Below are 18,984 nucleotides of genomic sequence, written 5' to 3' on the forward strand. Positions count from 1 at the left end.
AATCAACAACAAAGGAAACAGGGAGGGACTAAACTTTGACCCAGGTAAAGGTCAGACGACTTTTTATCCCTTCTTTCATTAATCTGTCCTACAGAGACAATAGCAGCATCTCTGTCTGCTTTTACACATTTAAAATATTTCATAAGGACACTGAAAAATCCAGGAAACAAACAGAAATGACAAGAGGTAGAGCTTAAAGTTCCTGCCTTGCCTGGTCATTTATAAATTAACCATTTGACCATGCAGGGTGCCGAGCTGTCCAACATGTAACACCATTGGTCAATGATGATTTCTCCCTCACTCTGCTATGAATATAAACCACTAATAATCAATCAAAATCTTCAAAAAGAGGGATTTTTCTTCAATAAAATCTAAATAATTGACACTATCAGTACAACTTTTGCACAATAATAGTGGCATTCTGTAACCAATCCCAGCTGTCTGCATAGTCCACCAGTTTTCTTTTTCATCCTTCTCTCTCACATTTAAGAGTCTGTTTTCTCCACCTGTCTTTAAGAAACAGGTTTTCTCATATACGGTCTCCTTCAACCTCCTCACTCTGTTTGAGACGATCCATATCTCTCACCCTCCCCCTCCCTGGTGGCGGCTGGATAGATATTCATCTAAGGTCTACACATAAAGATAAAGATGAAGATGTGAGGGTCAATCGATATCCCATTGGTCGTCTCCATAGGTGGGTTGTCATACAATCATCGTGTAGATTGCTGTGTGGAAGGAGCAAATTTGTCCTGTCAATGACAGAGCGTGCAGCGACAGAGGTGAGGCAGCCGCTGAGCAAACATCAGCGTTCTGTTCACATTTCAAACACATCCACACACACCGCATACACGCCAGCATCGATACAGTAGATTGCTAAAGGTCTGGGTGCAGGAATTTAAGTTCTTGCTTGTATTTAAAGTGGACATAGAGGAACTGACCTCAATTCAGATGAAAGGCTGAGCAATTTAAGGGGAGAGATTCACTCAACAGGCACAAAGTCAGAAATTGGTTTTATAAGTCATCTCAACAGCTACTGAATTTTTTTGCAATTAAATGGTTAAAGATATTCACATTCTCTGGAGGAGCAATCCAACAAAAAGTGGAATTTTCTTCTTGCTTTACCAACGCAGTCGCCATATTTTTTCTGGCAGTGAAATATCAGAGCACATTTTTGATGCCATAGCAAAAGGTCAAAGATGTGAGCTATTCAGCTTTCCAGACAAAGTTTTCTGGTTAAATATCTCAGCAGCCACAAAACAGATTACACATAGTTTGGCACTGCTGACTTTGTTGACCCCTCGACCTTCCGGAGCCGGTATAAAGTTGTTTTTTGTACATACTGTAAGGTCTCAGTATCTTTTGAATGCGCTGCTATAAAGTCAAACACAGACATTCATGCCCTCTCTATTCACCTGGGTCATTTATTTTACAAACTATTATTTATAACTATTATGTATAACTATTATTTTACCACTATGGATACAATATTTGACTTTAACTCTGGTTCATGCTATAAGCTTCTCCTGATGATGTCAGGCATCAGAAAGACTGAACTGTTGCTAGATCCTTACAAAGTTGGCTTTTTCTTCTAGTTTTAAAGCGTAATTTCACTTTAGTCCTTTGGTTTTGATTATTTTGGTTATACAACCTCAATTCCAAAAAAGTTGGGATTCTGTAAAAGACGTGAATAAAAAAGAATGCAATAAGTTGCAGATTTCATCAACCCATACTGTATTCACAGTAGAGGATAAAATACCAACTTATTTTGAATTTGATAACAGCAATATGTTTCAGAAAAGAATGGACAGGGCAAAAAAGACTGAAAAAGTAAGCGGTTAGGTTACTTACTGGCCAGTAATACAACTAGGTATAAAAGAAGCAGGCAGAGTCATGGTACAACTCATTCAGGACCGTTTTGTCAAGAAACACGCATAATTTGTGGTTATAACTTTCTTTCTATTAGCTGTTATTAATTTGCTCTTATTGCTATTATTTAAATTTGATGTTGTGGCTGTTCCTGGATCCCCCTGCCCTTCCACAAGTCTACATGTAAGGTTTTAAGCAGGATCAGCATACACCCCTGCTCTTCCTGTGCCTGTACAACTGGAGCCTGAGGCAGGGAGAGAAGCAGCAAAAGACCTGCAGCAGAGCAGGCATCAATGATAAAAGAATAGCAGTGATAAAGTCAGATACAGGATAAAGGAGGAGCTGGGGTGGAGGAGGGTTGCACAAAGCAGTTTGCAAAGGGAGCAACACAGGGTAGCCATGCAAGAGCAGTTTAAATATGGCTGCAGCATTGGTGCAATAATCTAATAGCATGCTTAGAGAAAATCAGCTGATGAGAGCTTGCATGGGATCAACTGATCTCAGCCCTTGACTCCATGATCTGCCTAAACTAACACTGTATGCTTCATTTGAGGAACAATTTCAGAAAAATGTTCCTCAATGCAATTTTGCAAAGACTATGACCATCCCGCCATCTACAGTAAATTATATTATCAAAAAAATTCAGAGAATCCCTAGAAATCTCTGTGCACAAGGGACAAGGCCAAAGGTCAAGACTGGATGCTCGTGATCTTCAGGCCCTCAGGCAACACTGCATTAAACACAGGCATGATTCTGGTCTGGGAATCACAGCATGGGCTCAGAAACACTTCCAGAAATACACTGTGAACATAGTTGGCGGTGCCATCCACAAATGCAAGTTAATGCTGTATCATGCAAAGAAGAAGCCATATGTGAAGACCATACAGAAACTCCACTGTCTTCTCTGGGCCAAAGCTCATCCAAAATGGGCTGAGGCAAAATGGAAAACTGTTCTGTGGCCAGAAGAATCAAAATTTGAAGTTCTTTTTGCAAACCACGGACACCGTGTCCTTCAGACTTAAAAGGAGAGGGACCATCTAGCTTGTTATGAGTGCACAGTTCTAAGCCTGCATCTCTGATGGTATGGGGTCACATTAGTGCCTATGAAAGGGCAGCTTACACATCTTACAGTGCACTATCAGTGCTGAGAAGTAGAGAGGTTTTAGAGCAACATGCTCCCATCCAGACAAAGTTTCAGGGAAGGCCTTATATCAGGGGTGTCAAACTTAAGGCCTGGGGCCAAATCCGGCCTGTGGTACAGTTATACCCAGCCCACCAGGTCATATCCTATTTTCATTATAACTGGCCCACTGGTTTGAGGTCTGCAGATTTCCTTGATGATGGTGAAACTTAACCTTGATGATTTAAAATATCCTTGTTAGGTTGTAAAAATAAGAAAAGGTAAAAAGTTAACATAATTAGAAAAAGTCAGGAATGTGGGAAATGATGATGCAAAATATGTTGACCTTTTGATTCACAATTTTGACTTTAACTTGTTGTTTTCAACCTTTTAGATTCTCAATCTTAAATATGGAGACACATTTTGACCTGTAGGACTCAAAATTTATTTATTTTTTCTCACGCTTTGACAGTTTAAACCAATGATTTTGAATTTTATCTCATATTTTGACCTTTAAAACTCATAATTTCAAATTTTTAACTCCTAAATTTTCATTTTAAAAACATATGTATTTTTTTTTACCTTGAATGCCATGTTTTGACATTTTGAGCTAATAAGTTAGAATAATTATCTCTGATACTGAGCCTTTAAACTTATGATTTTGACTTTTTCAATCTCAAAATCATTCATCATCAGTGCTAAGGTGTTTTCCCCACGTAATTCATTGCTGGTGAAAATGAGGTTGACAGTTTATGGTTTAATGTTGACCCTGTTCGGACCCAGCTGTGATTAAGTTTGACATCCCTGCCTTAGATATTTCAGTAAGATACTAAACCACAAATCACACCCATCACAACAGCATGGGTTCACAGTAGAAGAGTCCAGGTGCTGGACTGGCCTGCCTGCATTCCAGACCTATATACACAGGACTTTTGAGAAGCTAGAATCCTACATCAGACAAGAATGGGAAATCATCTCTCTTCAAAAACTCAAGCAACTGGTCTCCTGTTGTTAAAAGAAAGAAGGGTTACTCAGCAATGGTAATCATGGCTCTGTCCCTATTTTTTTGAGATGTGTTGCAGCTAGCAAATTTGAAATTGGCTAATATTTTTCATGAAATGGTAAAATGTCTCAGTTTTAACATGTGATATGTTGTTTATGTTCTTTTTTGAATAAAATATGGGCTTATGTGATTTGCAGATCATTGCATTCTGTTTTATTACCATTTTCCACAGCGCCCCAACTTTTTTGGAACTGTAGCTGTAGTAATATGACTTTTTTCTTTCTAAAGATTAGACAAGGGGATTGGTAATGCTTTTATGTTTCCACAGTTAAGGCTACATTCAGGTGAAAAAGTGTCTGTTTATGTTTGTTAGAATAAACGAGATGATGAGCGAATGTGTGAGCTTGGTCGGCAGATTTCCATCCCTTGTTAGCTGCATTTAACACAAATGTGTGAAAGCAGTCCTGCCATCCAACATTAGAAGAAAACAAAGGTGTTCTTTACAACATTTAATATGATTGTTTTAACAGTAAAACACAAATGTTGCCAACAGTACCTGGAAAACTCCACCAGGCTTTGCTGCATCTTTCAGGTTTGACTCCAGATCTAATCTTAGCTTACGTCCCGCCATGTACTCTTAATTTTCCTTGTATCTCATCATCTCCTTGCTCCTCCCTCAGCTTCATATCCTGTCATCTACTCTTATGTCCCCTCCTTTCTCTTCTTCCCCTGACCTGTCCACTTCCCCCAGCCTCCCCTCCTGGCCCATCATTACTCCTTTTTCACTGCTCATCTTTCTGCGGCTGCCAAATTCCCCAACACAACAGTGCTATTCTGCTGCCTACTAATAGAATCTCTCACTTCCTCTAATGGATCTGTCAGAATCTCCCTGAGCACAGGACACCAGAAAGATTGATGAGGGGAAAGAGAGAGAAAGAGAGGGAGATGGGGGACAAAGGGACAGAAAGACACACAAAGGGGGAAAGCAGAGAAAAAAAGAGATACTATGTCGGGGCCTGGGACACTTTCATGTGTGCCTCAGAAAGTCTCAGAGCAGCAGCTCCACTCACACTGCCAACCAGTGACCATATGGTCGGACAGAAAGCCACGCCAATTAAGGCCATCCCATTGTCACAGGGGGATAATGACAGTTTCAGTGTGGGCAGGTGAAAACAACAGACGGCCCGTCTGTGTTTTAATGTACTGACAGTGTGTTTAGAGGATGCCATGGTCCTACACCAACACCTATTCAAAGAAACAGCTTGGTTTGTTATCAAAGACAAATTCAGGAAAAATACATAATATGAATAAAGTATAGGCTGTTTTGTGGTGCAGAGCTCAGTGCAGTTAAACATTAACACCCTCAGCATCAACATTTATTTAATAGCACAGAACTCCTGGAGCTCTGCCATGCTCGTCCATGTCCCTTTTCCCTCATCGACCAATCAAGACAAGAAACAGAAGGGCTTTCATTTCAGCTTTGTTAACATAGTGGAAGAGAAACTAGTCTGACTTGTCCAGTCCTTTCATTTTTGTTGTTATCTAATACAAGTTTAAAAAGTCAAACTGGTATCAAATGGAGAAGTCAAAAGGCCGCCTCTTATAACTGAGCTGAGAGAAATAATCTGGAGAAATGACTGGCTTTACCTTGGCTTAGGGTACACTCACAAGTTTAGGGCTGTACTGAACCAAACCAGACTGCTTACTGAAAAATAGACCACGTACAAAAGCTTTTGTCTGAAGGTTTTCAACCCGTGTCTGGTACTATTTATCTGCAAGATATTTTTTATTTTCTTGCCTGAATGTGTCACTACTAGAGATGTAATGGTTTTGTTACTGTCGTGGTGACAGACGCCTCTCAACATCGTCATGGACGTGTGACCGTTCCAGGGCAAAAAGCGTTGTTATTTTAGTGGAGGAAAGCGAAGGGAGGTGGGAACCTTGGGCACCCATCATCATTTGCACTCCACTTGCTGGCTTGATCTCACTGTGGGAAAACGGTGGATGCTACGAGTAGCGAGAGAGAACAGAGTGACAATGTTTCTGAGATTGTGGAGACTCCGGCAACTTTTAAATCTGATGCGTGGAAGCATTTCGGTTTCCTGGTGTCAAGAAATGAGAAAGGAGAAAAGGTGACAGACAAAACATAACATGCAGACTCTGCCAGACTGCAGTGACACATTTGGCAAATCATCACCCTGAAAAGATTCACAAAGATGCAAGCAGCAGAATCCAGCCAGGTCAAAAGATTCCTAAGGAAGAGTTCACAATCCCAATTCACCACAACAGCCGAGGGCTCAACAGATCACAAGGTGAATATGTCACCAAAGGCCTAAAGCTGTTTTCAGTGGTAGACAATGAAGGTTTTAGAAGGTTAATGAAACTGGAGTCAAAGTGTGAGTATATGTTTTACGGCTAATACACACCTACAGCACTTTTTGCGAATATCGTAATATTTGGAGTGCAGTTGTTGTTTTATAAATGCCAAAATCACTTTTTTTCAAGTCTTCATCTGTTTGGGTAAACGCAATAAATGCAATACTGTGGAAGTGTTACCTAGGTATTATCATATGAGAATATCATATTGCCCTTGTCCTTTTCTGGACTTGAAAAGGAGTTCAAGATTGTTTTTCTCTCACTTTACTTGCCAGTTAAAAATTAGGTACAAAGCATTTTTAGTTAACTTAATCAGCTCAGTATCAGTATTGACAAAATAATGACATTTGCATTTTGTTTAAGGAGGTGGGACTCAATTTTATATACTTCATAGCAAAGCCATGGTGTGCTCAAACATCAGGATACCAGAAAACACAGCAGAAAAGACTGAGACAACAGAAATGGAAATAATTGATAATTATGAACAATGAAATAGGAAAAACGGCAAAAATAGGTTAAAAGTGGTTAAAAAAGGGCCAGAGGAGAGGCATCAATGGGTGTAAAGTGGCAAAAGTAGGTTAAAGGTGGCAAAATGTTCAAACAAAGGGGATGAAAAACAGCAACTAGAAGAACAAGAAGCGACAAAAAAGGCCAAAAGAAAGGCATGAATGAACAAAAAGGTTGCAAGAATTAAACTGGCAAAAGTTCAAACAAGGATGAGAAAAATAGAATAGGTTAAAAGTTGCAGAACAGTGGCAAGAATGGATAAAAAGTTGTTAAAAATAGGTTAAAAATGGAAAGGGCTACAGATATGGGTAAAAATTGGTGAAACAGTGTTAAAAATGGGATACAGTGGCAAGCATTGGGAAAATTTTCAAAAAGCTGAAAAAAGTTATAAAAAATGGCTGGAAAATAGCAAAAATGGGTGTGAAGTGGCAAATAAGTGGCACAATGGCCAAGATGCAGCAAAAATTGGTTAAAACTGGCAAAAAGTGGCAGAAAAGTAGCAAAAATTGATGAAGGCAGCAAAAATTCATTAAAACTGGGGCAAATGAGTTGAACAATGGAGTAAAAAACAACTGAAAGGGTTTTAAAGTGGCAAAAAAAGAGCAACAAACAGCAAAAATGGGCTACAGTGAACAATTTGGGGCATAAAGAACTGGTATTAAATGTGGAAAAGGGGTTAAAATGAAACATGAAATAATAATTCCAACACCAGAACCCAAAAACGGCTTGAAACCCTTTTAGCTCCTAAATGAAGGAACTGTTGGCCAGGATGCTAGCACCAATGCTACTGATCCAGCACACATGCATTGCCATCATCATTAAATCACAACAAAGAGGGCCCATTCTCCCAGCTTTTCACAGGCCCAGTCAACTCTGTGGGCGGCCCTGACTGTGTATCATACTTTGAAATAAACAGCCTGCTTAAAAACACTCCCAGCGTGCTGCTTTCTGTTCCAAACAAGATCCATTAAAGCTTAGCATAACTCTCAGCATGCAAGTATCATCACAGGTTTTAGCTTGTGGATGCTCTGAAATGGTTCTTATTTCTTAAATCTTTTAAAAAGTGTTTTTACTAATACCACGATTCACAAGGGCTGCCTTTTCAGGTCGGTAATAATTCCAGAATAATTTCAGAAGAGTCTAATCCCTGATGCAGTCAGACAGTAAACACTTTGTTTGAACACAGCTCTTAAAGACACAGACAAGGGGGGAAATAGATATTAATTCACCTGAAAGGTAGATGGCTACTATGAAGTATGAACTTTGTGTATTAATGTTATTTCCATATCTGACACGTACCGTTGTCTGTGGCGATGAAGTGAGCTGTGTATTTGTTGTCATGGACATACGGAGACTCGCGGTCCAGCGAGGCCGAAGTGTTGACAGTTCCTTTGACGGGGTTCACACTCAGCCAGCCTGCTGGGTCTCGCAGAACAGCATACCTGAGAGAAAGTAGAGAAAGTCAGTGAGAAGTTTGGATCATATAGGAACCAGAACATACCTGCCTTATCTTGCAGAGAAGTTGGAGTTTATTTCAGTCCCATATTTTTAGGATCCAGGTATCACACAGTGGAAACACTCAGAGACATCAGACAGCACACACAGATGGAGCAGTCCAGTGTTTTCACATACAGCGTATAACTCAGCAAATTCCCAACTCCATCTTCAAGAACTTTCCATTACATAAAAAAGAAAAAAAGGATACAAGATCAACCAAACAGTATTTCTATAGAAAAAGTCATGTTTGCTGTGTTAAGTCTGATGGAAATGTATGAAAAGAGCATTTTTATTGTACAAAAAGTGAAAACAAGACATCTTCCCCCTCACAGTCTTACAGACATCTTGGAGGCAGAACATTATCAGTCATCTAAAGAGAAGCAGCTCTTTGAGTTACCTTGGACACCCACAGCTGCAAATCAATGCAGGAGTGTAGGTGAGACTCTATCAGCTCTAATATGTCTGAAAACAAGTCATCTCCGGGTTTTTTTTCTTGATAGATGGAGTTATGAAGCTACAATGGTACTTAAAGCCTTATATAAAATCAAATCCATGTCAAAAGCTATGATCAATACACTGTACTTTAAAGACCTGAGATGTTCTCACATCTGACCTGTTTAGTTCAAACGAGCTTGAGTCTGTTTGAAGAACTGGTGTGGTTTGCTTGTGTCTGGTGGCTGTAATGACATTCAGATATATGTACTTTAAAATGGAGTCCCCCCTCCCCTTGGAAGACTTTCCACAAGATTTTGCAGTGTTTCTGTGGGAATTTGTGCCCACTCATTCCACAGAGCATTTATGAGGTCAGGCACTGATGTTGGATAAAAAGGCCTGGCTCACAATCTCTGTTCAAGTTCATCACAAAGGTGCTCGATAGGGTTGATGTCAGGCCAGTCAAGTTCTTACACACAAAACTTATCCACACATGTCTTTATAGTCCTTGCTTTGTGCACTGGGGAACAGTCAGATTGGAATAAAAAAGGGCCTTCACTAAACTGTTGCCACACAGCTGGAAGTATAGCATTTTTCAAAATGTCCCGGTATGCTAAAGCATTAAGATTGACCTTCACTGGAGATAAGAGGCCTAGCCCAAACCCTGAAAATGTCATGTCTGCTAAGTATCTGTTCATTTATTTCTCAAGTTTCATGTCTTGCATTTCCTGTTTTATTTTGAAGATCACTTACCCCTGTCTGTGTTTCAGGTACGTGTCCTGTCCCTTCCCTCGTCATGTGCGCACCTGCTCCTGATTGCGCCGTCCCTCACCTGTGTTCAATCACTCCCCATTACCTTGTGTATTTTACCTCTTGTCTCACTCTGTCTCGTCGCCAGTTCGTTGATCTTCATTGTCACGTTCCAGCACTCTTACCTAACTTCATAGTCTCATAGTTTTGACCCTGTTTGTTTTCGACCTTGCCTTTTGCCTCTCGTTTTGGATACCTCTGCCTGTTGGACTGCTCGCCTGTGTACCGTACCCTGATTGTTATTAAACCACGTTTTTGGAACTGCCTGGTCTCGAGTTGTGCATTTGGGTCCTGCCTCTGGTTTAGTTCATGACAGAAAAACAGCTCCGTATTATCATCCCTCCTCCCTCAAACTTCACAGTTGGCCAAATGCAGCCAGGCAGGTAATGTTCTCCTGGCATCAGCTAAACTCAGACTTGCCCATCTGCCAAACAGAGAAGCGTGATTCATAACTCCATAGAGCACACTTTCAGTGTGCTCTACACCCTTGGTTCCCAACCTGGGGTCCGGGACCCCCCAGGGGGGGCGCCAGAGATCTTAGGGGGGGCGCGAGGCTTTGTCTGCTTTGAGGCTGCCAAAAATAGGTTTGCAAATATTGACTAAAACCATGATAAAGCAGTTATAAAGTAATTCATACAAAGGTCTTTTGTTAAGTAAAGTATGCATGGACATTTTTTAGGATTTTATCAGTGGAACAATAAAAATCTATGTTGATTTTTGGCAGCAATGTGTCACTTTTTCTTCTCTCTTGGGTCCTGGGGGGCTCTGCTTTTCTGAGGAGCGTGTAGGGGGGGCTCCAAGGAAAAATGGTTGGGAAACACTGCTTTACACCACTCCATCCAGTGTTTGGCATTGGACTTGGTGACATGAGGCTTCGGCGCAGCTGCTTGGCCATGGAAGCCCAGCCCAAGAAGCTCCTGCAACACAGTACTTGTTCTTTCATCAATGCCAGTGGAAGTTCAGAACTCTCCAGCTATGGAATCAGCAGAGCGTTTGCAGCTTTTACATGTCTTCCTTTGGCTCAGTGGTTCCCAAAGTGGGCCATAACTTACTTAGACATTTCACTTAAAGGCGTTTACAGAAAAGCATAAGAAATTTTGTTTTGTTTTATTCTGCAGTTTTAGTAAATTACACCATCAAAACTGAGAAAAATGTTCAGTGTGCATGGGGTAAATTAAATATTTGTACAAGGAGAGTTCTATTTTTTCTTGTTCCTTAAACCTCACTTAAACATGGCAAAGTTACACACCTTTATAATGGTAAGACACAAAGATAAATATATTTATCTATAATAAAACATCAACCATGAACCTGGTGTTATTGAAGTGTGAAGGCTAAAACGATCAGCATATTTTCAGAGAGGAGTTTTTCTGTCATTGGTCCAAACTGAAGAGAAAGTTAAAGGCAACTTTGGATACAAGAAATCATTTAAAATGAGCCCAGAGTCACTGTGCATACTCTTTTCTCTGTGCATGCATGTGTAGGAGTGAAAAGCTACAGAGGTTAGGTTTGCAGTGATGAAGAACCACTCCAAAAATCTTGTGAGCCCAGTCATCATCTCCTTAAACACGCTGTGATGGGGCCGATCATGACCCTGCTGATTGGTCCACTCAGCCAGCCACTGATGGCTGCTGGATGAGGATTGGACGAGGCTTTTTATGTCACAAGCAACTCGGTTTAGGGTTCAAATGCAACAGTATTTTATACAAAAAATGCACACACAAGCAAAACTGGCAGACATGTACCTGTATATGGGGTGTTGTTTGGTGAAATACCACTCATGCAGCCACAGCAACACACACTGCAGGCTTAAATCACCGGTGAACACTCACAGACTGCACATCATGACAGAGCTCCTCCACCACAAGGCCGTCCTTGCTCAGCAGTAGACAAACTGTCTTAGAAATAAAGCGCTTTGGCTAACAGAGCGCAGCAGAGCCTTGGGAAATGTTGTTGCAGTCAGCCTCAGCTAACACCTTTTCCCAGTGCAGGCAGTGTGGCTGCACCGGGGCCTGTGCTGTGACAGGGGCCCTTGATGTGAACGTGCAGACTGCAGAGTTAGATGGAAAGAAAATGTTTGTCAAGGTTGTGCAAATATGATTTTTTCTCTGCATTAGCTTCAAGATGCTTCACTTCCAATGATTGGAAGCTATCTAGGAAACATACCATCAATCATGCCAAACCATCCAAAATGTTTTACAGTCTTAATTCTCTATTTGCTCATGTGAAAAGATTCTGAAAAGGAATGAGAAGATGACCAGACCTGCAAGTCTATACCAACACAAAAACAGATGAAGGAAGAGACAGGAGAGAGAAGACCAGGACAAGTTTGCAAAGCTCCCTGGTCTTTTCTCTCCTGTCCTTTCCTGCATCTGTTTTTTTGTTCATATAGTCTTGCAGGTCTGGTCATCTTGTCACTCCCTGCAGATTTTGCACACAAAAACAGATGCAGGAAAAGACAGGAGAGAAAAGACCAGGCAGCTTTGCAAACTTGTCGGGGTCTTTTCTCTCCTGTCTCTTCCTGCATCTGTTTTTGTGTTGGTATAGACTTGCAGGGGTGGGGGTGCATGGGTGGTATATGGATTTAAATGTTGTAATTGTTTACTGAGTGTTTTTTGTATTGGGGTATAGATGTATAAATATTTCATGTCCTTCTGAAACCACTATGGAAGAGTGGAGATTGTGTTACATTGTTATCTCATGTTATGCTATTGTACTTTTCAAAAAGGCTATGTGCCTTGTGGTGGGAAGCATGAAAATTAATAAAAAATAATTGAAAAAAAAAAACTTTGCAAAGCTCCTTTAATTAGACTCTTTTGGACTTTTACCTACAATGTCCTGCCATCACCCCAGAGCCTAAAATATTGGGTAGACCAGGACCCATCGAAACTCGACACACCTTGACTGGGTGTAAGATCAGTCTGCCACGGCAGCAGGAATTGAAAACAGAAGCTGGCGGGCAAATGCAGGTTGTAATCAGGATGAGAGTGCAGCTGTTTAGATCATTCGTGATGGAGAGAAATTTAAAATAGAGGTAGGTTAGTAGGCAGTCATCAGTCAGGCCAGTTAATGGGTGCTAATGACTGGGAGATCCAGGAAGGGTTGAGAGGGAAACTTGCCAAAGGAGATAGCTTGCAATAATCTGAGGCCACGCATGGCCCACATCAACGCTGGACTGTGGAGCAGTGGAAACATGTTCTTTGGAGTGATGGACCACACTTCTCTGGCAATCAGATGGACTAGTCTGGGTTTGGCCGATGCTAGGAGAATGTTACCTTCCTGGCTGCATTGTGCACAACTGTGAAGTTTGGTGGAGAAGGGATAATAGTACGGGGTGGTTTTCAGGGTTTAGGTTAGACCCCTTATCTACAGTAAAGGCCAATCTTAATGCTTGCATACCAAGACATTTTGGACAATGCTATGCTTCCAATTTTGTGGCAACAGTTTGGGGAAGTCTGTTCCAACATGACTGTGCCTCAGTGCACAAAGTAAGGACTATAAAGACATAGTTTGTGGAGTTTGGTGTGTAAGAACTTGACTGGCCTGCACCCAGCCCTGACCTCAGCCCCTTTGGGATGAACTGGAACGGAGATAGCAAGCCAGGCCTTCTGGTTCAGAATCAGTGCCTGACTTCATAAATACTCTGTGGAATGAATGGGCACACATTTGCACAGAAACAAACTCCATATTTACGTACATGTATTTGAATAAAACATCATCATAGTCACCGTTGGTGGGATGATCAGGCAGCCATATAATTTTTCTCTATTAAGTGTAGGTTAGATATGGTAAAGAATGTCTCTGTGTTGGCATGGTGGGTGGTGAGAGCTAGCATGAAGGAGGCTGGCTCTGGGATGCTGCAAGTTACTGTTCAGTGGTCTGGAGGTGTTGTGGGACTAACCGAACAAGACACCAGCAAAGTGTGATTCCTGTTTGAAAACCCTGGTGAGGTTTTCTGCCCACTAGTCAGCATGGTTGACTTGTGGGAGCCAATATTAAGGACGTAACTGAGGTTAGTGTTTATCTTTTTAGTAGGGCACTCAGTCAGTGTGCTGATATGAAAGTCTTACATGTGGCTCCACTATTTGCAAAAACAAAGGTCAGAGTTCATCAGAAAGTTAAATTATTGGTTTAACTACCTTTGTTATTCAAAGCAGAGACATATACTTAGAGAACTAATAGTAAAGTTGTGCCAAAATGAGGCACTTTAGCAGCAACTAAAGCCTCAGTTTAGTTTTGCATTGTAAATTCTGACATTTGATTTCCTGCTACATCCGTCATGCCGAAGTGGAACTCTACATTTAAATCAGGAATTAAAGTTTGGAGCAGCCAGTGTTAATCTTTCAAATGTCCCATTAATTATTCAGTTTTTTCCAACATAAACTCACAGATTCAGTCTTGAGCTTAAACCCTGGGTACTTAATTTCAGACATAGGATATTCAGCAGCCGAGTAGAATGGAGCTCTGCAGACTATTGTGTTAAATTTCAGGGTATTTTTTTCCTCCATCTGAAGGAGTGTAATGCCTCTGTTTGCTTTAGTTCAGGCTCAAAGGTAACCACTGTATGAGTCAGCTCCACTGTTCCTCCTCTCTGTGCAAACATGGGGACAGTCCATTAGAGCCCTTTAAAGGGCAAATTAGAAAGACATTAAAAAGCCATTAGGAATATTCATATCTGGTTCTACATGTTTATCTCCAAAAGCAGAGAAGGAACAAACAAATCAGTCATCAAATGAGACAGCCCACAAACACAATGATCACACATCCTCGTTATGCCCCAAACGCACACATATCCACTTAAAACCTGCAAAAGCAAGTATAAAGTAAAGCACACAAGTTAACTTAAAAGTGCTCGGTCATTTTTGCCATCTCTTTGAAATGATTCCCATTACACTGCAGTGATTTCTCCAGAGTTTTGCTTGAGTGGCAGAAAGTGCATGTCATCAGGCACAAGCTGTGACCCAGTGATGGAGAGACCAGGCCAATAAATCTGGCTCTTTTCACTGGACTTAGCTGTGACCTCAGGGGCCACTCTGAGCTGTTACTCTGCTGGCTTCAAGGCGCAGACAGGAATTATTTCTCCAAGTGTGTAACTAAAAGTGTATTTTTCAGTAAGTTAAAAGTAGACACAGAGGAGCCACGCTGATGTCTGCAGAAGTTTAATGTATCTCTCTGATTCTCAAGATGGCTCATTAGACGTGATCCGGGGCCAGAGACTCAAAACAATACACCAGTTTGATGTCTGTACACAGTGATGGCTACTTTTAAGGGTTGATCCCATCTGGTGGAAGGAAGTAAGTGAGTGGTAGCTTGTGGTCTATTCACAGAAATTTATGGGCCATCTGCCTTCTCCAAGTATTTAAGTTTGGCAGCTGAGGACAAGTTGTCTTAAAGGGGACATATTTTGCAAAAATCACTTTTCAGGCTTTTCTAACAAAAACGTGTGCCCCTGGCCTGTCCACAATCCCCTCAAGTACCAGAAAAATCCATTCCCTCCTTCCCTCTCAGCGTTCAGAAAATGAAACAAGCCGTTCTCAGATTTTCCCCTCATGATGTCATGTGGGGAGTTAGCCCAGCCTCCAGGTTCGGTTGGGCCTCCCCTCTTGGAAGAAAGTTCCCCCCTCCTCTCTTGATACAAATGTCAGCTGCCAGCTGAGATGCGTATTAGAAGAGCCACACCTGTTAAGCCACATCCATTTCCTGAGAGGGGCAGAGTCAGGGGCGGAGTCAGGCAGCTCAGTAAGATTTAAAGCCACAGACACAGAAACAGCTCGTTCTGAGCAGGGCTGAAACAGAGTTTTTAAACATGCAAAAATTCAATTCTGGAGTATTTTTTTCAGCAGCAAACACATGCATGTTTTGGTGACCTCTGAGACCAACATAAATTTGTCTTAAAAGATAAGATAAGACTTTATTGATCCCCAGAGGGAAAATTCTGGCATTGCAGCAACACAACTGGTAGTAAAAATACAATAGAATCGAACAAATAACTAAACCAAACTTAAATAAAAAATTAAATTAAATAAGGGACAGTACGTATATACAGTTCACATTCCTTTTCAGGGATAGTAAACAAAGTGACATGTGTTTGTGTAAGTGAAATGGTGCACTTGTTGGCAGCAAGTTATTTACAGAGAAGTGTTATGCCATGAACATGAGGTAGTGCAAAGAGGTCAAGTAGAAGGGTAAAATATGTCCCCTTTAAAGTGACAAGCTAATCATGAGCAATGTTCTGAGGTTGTCTGAGCTGTTCTCACTGATCCTATTAAATGGAGAAATTCACAAAGTACATGGACATCTTTGTATCTGACGATATGTGTCACGTGACTGGCATGGAGGCCTGGAGGGAAAACAGGACAGGGCAGTGACTGCAGGCTTTGCCGACATCCTTTAGTCACATTTTCATCAGGTGGTCCTGTTTCATTGAGTACAGTTTGGTATGGTTTAGTACGCCAAACCCAAAAATAGTTTGTGTTTCCACAAACTCCTGTACCCTCACTTGGTGGGTGGACTGTTGAGGCTATGCATGTGACGTCACATGCAGTGCAAGTCTGCTGTTCCAACCGCTAAGTTAAATAAACGATGAGTGACAAAAATCAGTGGGGAATAAGCAGTTAAAAGCTTTACTTCAGCTGAGAAGTGCTGTCTTTTTAGTAACTACATCTTAACAATCTTAACCATGGTCAGTCCAGATCCTCAGGAATATGTGTACAGAAACTAAGTCATGTTTTGATTTGCAGCCTGATTAGCAGTCGTGTCCCGTGCTGAAAGTGACATCAATGCAAACCCCTACTGTTGTGTGTATAGCTCAAAGTTTTTGGGATGGATGGGTGAGATTGGCAACCCTACAGAGGGTGCCAAAAAATTGGGACAGTACGGGTCGGTTCTTTGGGGCCCTTAATCACTTTTGATAATGGAAATGCAAAAAAAGTGTGCCGTGCCGTGCCATACCAAACTCGGTGGAAACAACCGATTGTTCTCCATCTCTTTAAGAAGATGCATGTTTACACCCGGTAACAACTGCAGAAAAACATACATTTAAAGAAAAACTGTAAGGTTTGCAAAATGCATAACTTTACTCAATGCAGATTTATTCACTTGAAACTGAAATATATGTATCAGCTTTTATTACACTTTGTTGATTTTTATATACCCTTATGTATTCATAGCTTTAGTTCATGTGATGATGTTGAGGCCTGGAGATACAAAACCAAATCCTAAAACAGAAGCTGCAACTATTTAATAGTGTTTGATACTGTGGCACCAGCAGTTTGTTTACATTTTTTAAACAATGCATGCTTCCATCACCTGAAAACTGTAGAAAAACAGAGATATTATTGATATTATTGGACATTTTTTTTCTCTTTTTTTTTCACTTTGTACCCCTATACAGCACCCTGGGCATTATCTAAATTGCTAAAACCAGAACTTTGATTTGGTGATGTTTGGGACTCACCAGTACATCCACAGCGGTCGCTAATCCTTGCCATAGAACCGACACCAGAATGAAAGTCTACGAAAGTATGAGCAGTCTTATGTACAGTTCCTATAAAAGTGTTCATCCCATTGGATATTTCACCATATGATTGATTTTATAGATCAATAATGGTCCATATTATTTGACTTTTATGACATAAACAAAAAAAGTAATATCAGTTCAACAAAAGAATGCAATGTCAAATAAGTGACTGCGTAAATATTAACCCCCTTCAAAACAATATTTTGTCGAGTTACCTTTGGCTGCAAATCACAGCACTGAGTCTATGTGGATGGATCTCAATCGAGCTTAAACATCTAGACACTGCAATTTTACTTAATTCAATTTTAATTTATTCTGTAAGGTTGCACGGAAAGTTGGATCAATGCCTGGGCTTTGACTTGGCCTCTCCAGAACATTCAACATTTCTGCCTTGGGGTCATCTCTGTCCCACATTCTCCACCTCTGCTGCTGAAACACTCATTCATGCTTTCATTTCATCCAGACTCGACTATTGCAACAGCCTCCTCTATGGACTCCCTACCTCCGACTTACAAAAACTGCAATACATCCAGAACTCCGCCGCCCGCCTCCTCACCCTCACCCGCTCCAGAGACCACATCACTCCTGTCCTCCAACAGCTCCACTGGTTCCCCATAAACAGTGCATTCATTTCAAGGTCTTGCTCATCACCTACAAAGCCCTCCATAACCTGGCTCCTCCATACCTCACAGTCCTTCTTCAGCACCACCACCCATCCTGCCGCCTCCGCTCCGCTGACTCCAACCTCCTAAATCCCATCACCAAATCCAAGCACCGGACCTTGGGGGATCGAGCTTTTGCCGTCGCCGCCCCCACCATCTAGAACTCAATCTCCCTCCATATCAGAAACTCTGACTCTCTGCTCACTTTCAAACAATCACTCAAAACTTACCTGTTTAATGATGCATACGACTCCTAACCATTCATGTTTTTCCTCCTGTCTCATTTGTGTTGTGTTTTAGTTCTTGTTCTGTAAAGTGTCTTTGAGTCTCCTTGAAAAGTGCTACATAAGTCTGATGTATTATTATTATTATTATCATTATTATTATTATCCTGCTGGAAAATAAATCTTCTCCCAAGCAGTAGCTCTCTTGCAGACTGAATAAGATTGTCCTCCAGGATTGCCCTATATTTTGCTGCATTCATTTTACCCTCTACTTTTACAAGCCTTCTTGGACTGGCTGCCAAGAAGCATCCCCACAGCATGATGCTGCCACCACCATGCTTCATAGTGGGGATGGTGTGTTAATGGTGATATGCAGTGTTCGGTGTCCACCAACATTTTGTCTCTCATGGCCAAAAAGCACCAATTCAGTCTTATCAGACCAAAGAATTTACTTTTATTTGCCAGTGGAGTCTCCCATATACCTTTTGATAAACTCTGGTCCAGACTTCTCAGTGAAATACTTTTATATTTTTTCATAAGGAGATTTATTGACCAGTAAGCTATTTCTACTTCTGAAAATTTAACCAATGAAACTTTTCTTTTACTTGAGCACAATAGTTTCTCACTCATTTCCTCGCTGGCTAAAACATGGCAAATGGTGACAGAGACCAAGTTGTCTATAGTGCACAGCAGTTGGAAACTGTTTCTGCACTCAGCATTTTCATGAATGAGTGACATCACATAAAAGTTATGCATACCTCCTCTTTTTCTTCTTTCTCTTTTTCTTCTTTCTCTTTGCTAATTTAAATTTGGTCAAAGAGAAATGAGAAGGCCCTTAAGCCTGGGTAGTCAGTCTGGCTCAACAGTCCTGCATAAAATATTAATAATTAGTTTAACCAATTAGTTATTCTGGTGCTGACTGGGAAGGATGATGAAAGCTGACAAGTCAGCTAGTCCCACACATCCCT

General features: G+C 41.0%; 1 protein-coding gene across 1 annotated transcript in view; it reads right to left on the reverse strand.

Annotated features, from left to right (window-relative positions):
- Positions 1-18,984, reverse strand: part of cdh13 (cadherin 13, H-cadherin (heart)) — a 784,391-nt gene that overhangs the window by 83,421 nt on the left and 681,986 nt on the right. Inside the window, exon 12 of the mRNA XM_041795315.1 lies at positions 8,172-8,314. Coding sequence (XP_041651249.1) covers positions 8,172-8,314 — 143 coding nt within the window. The remainder of the gene's footprint in view (positions 1-8,171; positions 8,315-18,984) is intronic.

This window comes from Cheilinus undulatus, linkage group 9, assembly GCF_018320785.1.
Source record: "Cheilinus undulatus linkage group 9, ASM1832078v1, whole genome shotgun sequence".
NCBI classification, from domain to species: domain Eukaryota; kingdom Metazoa; phylum Chordata; class Actinopteri; order Labriformes; family Labridae; genus Cheilinus; species Cheilinus undulatus.